General features: G+C 34.1%; 1 protein-coding gene across 1 annotated transcript; it reads left to right on the plus strand.

The window, feature by feature from the left end:
* Positions 1 to 530: 530 nt before the first annotated feature.
* Positions 531 to 8,909, plus strand: LOC136028971 (uncharacterized). The gene is made up of 2 exons (XM_065706967.1): positions 531 to 685; positions 6,626 to 8,909. The coding sequence occupies exons 1-2, from the start codon at positions 622 to 624 to the stop codon at positions 8,587 to 8,589; spliced, it is 2,028 nt and encodes a 675-aa protein (XP_065563039.1). The 5' UTR covers positions 531 to 621; the 3' UTR covers positions 8,590 to 8,909.
* Positions 8,910 to 9,327: the final 418 nt, after the last annotated feature.

Below are 9,327 nucleotides of genomic sequence, written 5' to 3' on the forward strand. Positions count from 1 at the left end.
CTCCTTCCCATATGTCATAAATTCCTTTTGTCTTATTATTATTTCTTATTATTTTTATTATTATTTATACTATTTATTATTAAATAATATATTAATTATTTAATATATTATTTAATTATACTTATTATTTATTATTTAATAATAACTTATTATTAATTATTTATTATTAATTTTATTAATGCAATTTATATTATATTATTTCTTATTATTTATTATCCTCTAAACTATCCCGAAAATTGTGTTTTGTGTCTAAAATTGTCGGTTATATTAAACATTATAGAAGGTTTTATCCAGTTTTAGCAGGGGGGGGGGTGAATCACTGAAAATTTTTTCTGAAAGAAGTAGAGGAATCCATTTCCCCTAACCAGAAATACATGTAACATTTTATGCCTTTATTGACCCTATAAATTTACAGAAAAAATTAAAGAATTTAAACATATACGCACTTATTTAGTGTGCATTCTGGAAATTCTACATTTTTCCAGCGGGATTTTCCATAGAAACAAAACACTATTATAGCTTGGAAAAAACGGGTCTTGGTTAAGATTGAAAGCGCATATAAAGCTCCTGTATCCGCTCAGTGGAAAGGAAGTTAGATTTGAGTTTTGTAAAAGGGAAGATATGAAGCTGAAACTTTTAACAGCGTTGCTATTGCTAAATTTACAAACTGTGCTTTCAGATACAGGTAAGATTTTGTTTTAAATAATTGGGGAAATAAATAGAAATAGGAGGCTGTGGAAAAAAGCAACTCTTGGATAATATTTTTGGAACCAATCCATAATTTCACCTATTAAGAAGAAAACCTTATAAAGATATACATCGGGTTTTCAATTGTATCTTTACGGGGGTTTTTGATAGTTAGTTATGAAGAGCTGTTTGCACAAGGTTTTTATTAGCTAGTCCAAGATAAAACAAAACGATATTTAACTTGAAAGAAAAAAGCCATGGTTAAGATTTATGGCTTATGCGTTCGCTCAATACAAAGGAAGTACAATTTGAGTTTTCTGAAAGTGAAGATATGAAGTAAAAATTTTGTTTGGCTTTGCTGTTTTTATATTCACAAACTGTATATGCAGATTCAGTTAAGATTATTGAAATTATTCAGGGAAAATTATGTAAAACGATAGGAAACTTAAAAAAAAATCATTGTAAGATTTTATTTTTAAGATTATACCTTTTATTTATTTTTTTTTTTTAAGATAACTACTAGGTATCGAATATCCTATGCTTAGAAATAAAAAAAGTAAAAAAAAAAGTTTATAGAACTAACTTTGAAAATCAACAGAGTCCATTCATCTTGAGACTCAAATGAGAGGTAGGAACGCAGAGTAGACCAATCAATAAACCGTATCTTAGTATTGTGGTGTGTTTTAATATTGACAAAAGCTTTATTTTGACAAAAAGTATCGTATTACAGTTTTGACTTAAAACAGGCTATTTATTGATTTACCTTCGTTATACTATGTAAACGAATAATAATAAATATACTATGTTATACTATGTTATACTATGTTATACTATAATAAATTCCAATGTCAATATTTGAAATCCTTTACTTAGTTCTTAAATAACATAAGATAGCTCGTTAAAGTTGCACGAAACAAAATAATACGAGTAATATTTGAAAAGCAAAAAAAAAAAAATTATGGATTCAGAAATATTTTCCAGTACCAAAGACAGTGAAAATATAATCCGACCGTCTGAATGTTAAATGAAGACTTAAACAGCTACATACATTCTAAGGAATTAAAAAAGATGGGGGGTTTTAGTTTCAATGAGAAGAACCTTGATGTGCAGTTAGGCTGTTTGCGGTAGCAGGCAGGCAAAAAAAAATAATCAACAAAAAATAAGCTAAAAATATGCCAAACTGTCTAAGCCAAACAGTCTAAAAAGGTGTATCTTTTCTTTGATGGTTTAGATGCTTGAAAATCAACAGATTCTTAACGGTTGAATTTTTACGCTGGAAAAGCGTAGTTAAATTTGACAAATAAATCTTGCTTATCTATTTTCATAGTAGCCTATACAGACAAAACTGTGATACTGAACTGAAAACTTAATAAATTGTAATAAAAAAAGGCAAAACCTTATACGATCGTTGTTTTCAGGTTTGTGTAGACCTGACATGGATGAAGAAGTGGGGGGGGGGGGAACTTTATCTATTTTGATGTCCTCGGTATTTTAGAATAATACGTTCCTTTGTGATTTTTAGTTTATTCATTAAGCTTTCAATTAACAAAACTAAAAATATAATTTTTTCTGGCTCATACAATTATGAAAATTCACTCAGGCAGAATGAGCCCAACCCTGGTTGTTTCCGCCGAAATTATAGTCGATGCATTAGGCTTTTCCGCCTATCTGGTAAAGGAAGTAGCAAACGTTTACCTCATACTTATTTTAAACAATCCACATTCCTTTCTTTTTGTAAATTGCAAAATATATCTGAGTTGTTAAATTTTATTGCAATAAAAAAGGATTGATGTGATGAGGATAGATTGACAGACTCTTAAATCTGTTTATATCAGACATACAAACGAATATTAGCTATACATATTTTGCTTATCTCTAATAGATTCAGAACATATTTCATTTCGGAATTCACGCATGGGGATTTCTCCTATGAAAAAAAATATTATGACACCAAAAGACCAGTTTTTTTGTTATTAAGTTTCCCCGTAAGACCCAATAGAGGTAGCATTTTGTTCGCCCTTCAACACTTTCAAAGTAGAATGACTGCTACCACAAATCCCCCATTCTAATAAGGTCCAATATGGTCTAAATTATATATTTCGCTCTATGAGTTTACCCCCCCCCCCGGGATATACCCCTAGAAAATATCCCCCTCTCCACCGAATTTATCCCCCCTGAAAATGTCCCCGCAGAAAATACCACCTAGAAAATACCCCAAGAAAATACACCCTCCACAGAAAATACCCTCGGAAAATACCCCTTCCATGGAAAATACCTCCCTCCGTGGAAAATACCTCACCCCCCTGGAAAATTCATTTCCACTGAAAAAAAGTTGTTCCCAAAACTGTAATCCCCACCGAAAAATCCCGGATATTTTCCAAGGCGTAAGCACTGGCCGCCATATGCTTATCCGCTACTTTTCATTGCTGATACAAATACCGCGAAAATCTTCATGTATGATTACCTTCAATCCTTTCATGTTTGTAGCAATAGCAATAGCTGAAACCTAGTAAAAATATTCCCGCGAAAAATGCTCCCTAGAAAATCCCCTTCACCCCCCCTTCTGGAAAATTCGTCTCCATTGAAAGAAAATTTGCTCCCAAAATTCTACTCCCCACTGAAAATTCCCCCTTTTCCAATACATTTCAATATATCCAATATATTTCCTAACTATAAATTATAATGGAAAATTTTCCATTATAATTGCAAATCCGAGCGTGATTAACAGTGAATAACCTGAAAGAACCTCAACACAACTATTCCATTTTAATTCAAAAAGACAATCCTCCCTGTAGAAAACTCCCCCGCGAAAAATGTCCTTGTGTTTCCCAATAAAAAACGCTATTTGTAAGCAAAGGACAAATTGCAAAGCTTAAAAAGGCACTTAAACTTTTACAACGGTGTACTCTGTTTTGTAGTTAAGGAAGGAGGGAGATACTTCAAAGATTACATTTTAATGCCGAAACATCCCAGCTCTCATTGAGGCATCAGACAAATATAGAATTAGTTCTAAGGGAGAGACGAGGGGAGGTAGAAATTAATGTATAGTCCCCATGGCCACAACTGTGATTTTTGTTGGGGGTCGTTTTTTTTGGGGTGGGGGAAAGTTTAAAAACTTTTTAAAATGCTAACTTTGAAAAAGGAATCAAAAATATAAAATTGAAATCTACTCCCTTATGATTTCTGGCAGTATTTCTGGTTTACGCAGGTATTCTGAAAGTAAAGAGTAATATTAAAACCCCAAAATGAGCAGAACTTATACAGGAGAGGACAGTCCCTTCCTCATCCACACCTCCACCTCACGGTCGCAGAAACTTAAGAAAGGGCTCATTCGATCAGAAACTGAGAGTTCTAGTCTCTTTTTTTATAAGTCGTAAGTGATTGGAAACCAATAAGCGACGGGGGGGGGAGGTACTTTCCGCGAGAGGGCATTTTTTGTGGGTATTTTCCGGGGGAGCTATTTTACGGGGGGAGGAGATATTTTCCAGGGCGTAAACACAGGCCACCATATAAATATATCCGCTACTTTTCATTGCTGATACAAATACCGCGTCTCTGGGCATTGTTTCATTACCCCTTTACACAATCACACCCTAACGAAAGGGTAAAATAATTTTTGGATAAATTATTGTCTTATTTTTTTTACATGAAAAAGACTTCCTTTCAAAGAAACTTCATTACCCTTAAGCCTTCTGAACTCTGGAGTTAATATACGTTTTGTCGAGATATCAGGACTTTACTCCAAAAATACCATTTAATGCTTAATCTTTATTTAAGCATTTTTGAATGAAGTTGAATCAAAAGGAAAATTACTAAGAAAAAAACTATTCTTTTGAAATAGTGAAACTAAATTAAAGGTCACTAATGTAATTATTTTAAGAAATTGCAAATTTTTTCTTTGAAATTTTATAGATTTTCTTTATTTTCTTTATACACAGAAAAAAATCCCTTTAACGGACTTCACTACCTCCAAACCTTCTAAGCGCTGAAGTTTGCAGAAATTTCAGGACATTACCCCAAAAACACCGTTTCATGTTTAAGTTTTAATTTCAATATCAATTTTCAATAAAGTGGAACCCCCCCCAAAACAAAGAAAGAGAAAAACACTATAAACTATCCTTTTCACTAAATTAAAACTAAATTAGGAGTGAAAAACGTATTTATTTTAAAATTGCTCATGTTTTCCTCAAAACTTGATTGTTTTGATCTTAAATTTGGTTTTTTGACGTAAAAACAAACTGCTCAAAGCCAATCGTTTCAGTGAAATCCAAATGACACTCTAGCCAAATGTGACACTTTACGGGTCATTACCACCATTATTTTGTGGGAATTTTACTCGTTTTTGGTTCTATTTACTCAGTCAAAGTAATTTCTGTTTGTTTGAAGATTGACTTAGTTATTCATTTTGATTTCTGTGTGTTAAGGCTTCATTTATCTGTCTGTTTCATAGTAATTTCTATCGATTTAAATTTTAACCTTTCATTTGAGTTGACTTTTACGTACTATTTACCTCTGTTTAATTTTTTTTACGGATATATGAACTTCGTTTTTTTTTCCTTTTTGTATTATTGGTTCTCTTATTTTGCATTAATTACCGGAGGGTTTTATGTTTTTAATAATTTCTTTTACTAAAAAGCCAAAATATCGGCTTGCGCCTTAAAGTTTTAACAAAATCGCCCGGTTTTAGGCTGATTTTTAGACAGCCGGAAACCATAAGCAAAATCCTATGGTTTTAGTACTCTTTATACTACGAAATTGGAAATTTGAATTGGAGAGTAATGAGTTGGAATTTCAATTTTAAGGGAGGAGAACCTTTACCTACATTGTTTCAATGTTTGGCTATAAAAAACGGGGGGGGGGGGGTAAAGGTCCCATTTTACGCCTCCAATCACACAGATTGAAAATACTTATTTAATCCTGATTTAAACAAGATGTAACTCACAAACCTTTTTCCTTGCAATAGTGGGTAGGGAGAGGAGACGAGATGTCAAGGGCCTAAGTTGTGATCTTCAATCACAAAGATTGGAAATATTTCAATGTCTTCAATTAAGACATAACGTAAAATAAAAACTTATAGACTCTATCTCGACTATTATCAATTATACAGCCACTTTTTAACTAGAAAAATTCAAAATTATAAAATATGCACTGCAAAATGATGTCTTATGTAGAAAAAAGTAAAACCTCATGCCAATCTAAGCCTTAGAAGATCATTTTTTGCAGTTTTTAGTCTTCAACTGCTAACAACTAGCCACAGCTCAAAGTTATCTACGTTCAGCACACTGAAATTCTTCCCCCTCCCCGCTTTATTCAGTCCTTCGCGTCTTGTTCCTTATTATAGTCTAACTTGTTTTTAATTGTTTCTTATACCATCTTCCCACCCTATTCAAGACACCCTTCCTTTGGCTTCGCTTCATATGGATTACTGAGCATCACATTTATGGTAGCGCATTTTTTCACCCAGAAAACGCGTCCCAATTAATCTTTCTTTAATATCTATAGTGTAGGATTGAATCTCCTTTTCCAAACAGCTTCTTTTGTGATCTACTTACTTGCTTACTTAGTTGTACTTGCAGCAGGATTAGGTGTTCTTCTACCTCACCTGGCATCTACAATTCAGATGTTTTGTGGGATTTTGTTTTAACGTAAGCTCCTCTGACTCACGTGATCCATGTGCAATCATCGTGATCTTCGTCACCCCAGATTTATCGGCCTTACTGTGTGATCTACAATCTTTATAACGAGCAAATAAAACTATAGACAACTAAGACTAACCTTTAACAATTTCTCTTAAAATGTCTATATCTTCCCAATCATTTCGAAGTGCCTCCCCCTTTGAAAAACTCTTTCGCTTGCCCCCTACCAAGTGTTTATAAATGTTTATTTTGGTGTCTTGTACGCAATAATTACTAAAGTTAACTAGACTTTTTGCTTTTAGAAGAAAGTACGGAAGGTTTAAATAAAGAAGCTGAAGAAACTACGGAGCATTCAAACGAAGAAGTTGCTATCAACGAAGAAGAAGAAATTTGTTTTCTGCCGAAAGACATTGGACCATGCCGAATGCACGACAAGAGATTCTATTTTAACTCAAGGACCAAAACCTGCACACAATTTGGGTATGGTGGCTGTTGGGGAAACAGAAATAACTTTGAAAATTTAGAAAGTTGTGTTCACAGCTGCAGAAAACTCATGAACGAAGCACCAAAAGAACGTGAGCTACCGGAAATCTGTAAACAAGTTCCAGAATTAGGGAGTAGGAGGTGCAAAGCATCCTTTGCTCGCTGGACCTACGACTCAGAAAATGAAAAATGTAAGCCTTACATATATGGAGGTTGCGGGGGCACAGATAACCTTTTTAAATCAAAGAAGCAATGTATGAAAACGTGCGGATTGCATAGCAAGCTTCGGGGTGCTCAATCAGGGTCAAGTTTCTGTGATGACCCTATTGCAGAAGGTCCCTGCTTTGGAACTTATACTAGGTACGGATTTAATAAAACAACAAACGCTTGTCAAGAATTTACTTATGGCGGATGTGAAGGAAATGAAAATAATTTTCCGGACATACATGAATGTGAAAGAACATGTAAGACTAAAGTAAATATTCGACGCATGCAATCCACAGAGGTTGATATGTGTGATTCAGTGAAATGCAATTGGAGACTTTACCAGCATTATGCACAAAGAGGATGTCGGCCAGTGTACTTGAAGAAAGAATGCTGTCCTAGTTATTACAAATGTCCAAATTCATCTGTCTTTCAGAACAAATGCTACTATAATGGGAATTTTTATGAAATAGGGGAACAAATTCCAGAAAAATCAGAAGATTATCCTTGTCAGCAAGGATGTTTCTGTCAGGATGATTCTCAGTCACCAAATAATACAACAATTACATGCGCAAGCGTTGAATGTCCTGAGCAATTAGGGTGGCTTGAGCCAGGAAAAGAATCTTGCAAGAGAATTTATAAGCCGAATGACTGTTGCGCCACAGATTTTGTCAGCTGCAAAACCGAAGAAGCTGATGATGAAACAAATGAAAGCACAGATAACACTGTTGAAGCACCAATTTGTAATTACAATAATAAGTCATATATTGAAGGTGAAAGATTTTACCCGAGAGAGCCTGATGCACCATGTCAAATGTGCACGTGTACACCAGAATTTAACGGGATTTTCGGACCTGGTTGTCGCACCATTTTGTGTAACATTAGACTACCAAGCCCAGGATGCGTTCCTGTTTATGATGAAAAAGTGTGCTGCCCTTATAAGTACAAATGTCCTTCAGAATATGCTTTAGATGGTATTAAAAAGGTAGAACGATTTAATGAAACTGAGTCAGCTGAAGATACTAAAGAAAATCCTGGTGATAGTGCAAGTGCACTTTCTGGAGAAGAAGGCGAAGAGATCCCAAATGAAAGCGAAACGGCCGATCAAGCAACTTACAAAAGGAATGGACCATTTATACAGGTTGGGGTGCCAGGAAAAATGCCTGTTATGACTCTTCCTATAGCTATCGACAAGACCTTAGAGTCTAAGACAGACTATTCAGCAACTTATAATCGCACTGGACCTTTTATAGAAATTGGATTACCAGGAAAAATGCCTGTGAGGACTCTTCCTATAGCTATCGACAAAGTTTTTGAAAGTAGAGCAAATTATTCAGCAACTTACAATCGAAGTGGTCCTTTTATACAGGTTGGAATTCCAGGAAAGATTCCAGTAGCAACTTTGCCTATAGCGGTATCACCTTTCTGCATGTTTGGCGATGTTAGGTTTGAGTTAGGAGAACAATTATTAACCAGCGAGGAGTGCCTTAAATGTACTTGTGCCACACCACCTGAGTTGACCTGTGTAAATATGAGGTATAATTGTCCACCACCTCCTAAACAACCGGTGGAAAATTGATTTTGTTTTATGTTGCCTTTGTGTCTTAAATTTAAGCTATCAATATCCTAATACGATGAAATTTGACTGAGGTGAATAATGATTTTCAAATTAACCCCAACGCTTTATCTTAAATTATAATAGTTAAAGAAAAAATAGATTAAAAACTGATTATAGAAGTACTGATATGAGAGAATCAGGATTAGCATGGTTCTATTCCTTTTATTACATTTTAAATCTTCCAACATAGACAAAACTCAACATTTTTTAGCGTGCAAAATGAACCAACATTATTATATTCAATATTGTATTTATCGTTATATTAAATTCATTACATAAAATCAACCGTTATTATGTTGATCAAATAAGTTCTAACTTTATGAACTGGATAATCCCCTTTCGGAGAAAGATTGGGTCAAATCTTTCCAGTTCAACTCAAATCCTATCCACAAGATATGGCTCCATAGATTCATTTTTTTTTCAGCTATCACCGTAAAGCTATATACTTATTATTGCACATTGTTTTTGTAGTTATGTACTGATTTTACATAGCTGAAATCAAAAGTAACGGATTCGATGGAAAGAAACGGAGTCTCTTAACTTTGGTTATATCTTGAATCCCAACTTTCAAAATTTAATCCCTTTCAATAGTGAATCATTTAATCTATCACTGAAATTGTCTATGTCAGTACCTGCACACTTAAGTCATTCTAAGAGTAGAACCGAGGAAAACCGTGCATTGGACGGTACAAAAACAAA

Source organism: Artemia franciscana, chromosome 7 (assembly GCF_032884065.1).
Source record: "Artemia franciscana chromosome 7, ASM3288406v1, whole genome shotgun sequence".
Classification (NCBI taxonomy): Eukaryota; Metazoa; Arthropoda; class Branchiopoda; order Anostraca; family Artemiidae; genus Artemia; species Artemia franciscana.

Coding starts and splice junctions, on each gene's coding strand:
- LOC136028971 (XM_065706967.1), top strand. CDS start 622: ATGAAGCTGAAACTTTTAACAGCGTTGCTATTGCTAAATTTACAAACT. Junction 686..6,625: donor AACTGTGCTTTCAGATACAG/GTAAGATTTTGT, acceptor TTTTGCTTTTAG/AAGAAAGTACGGAAGGTTTA.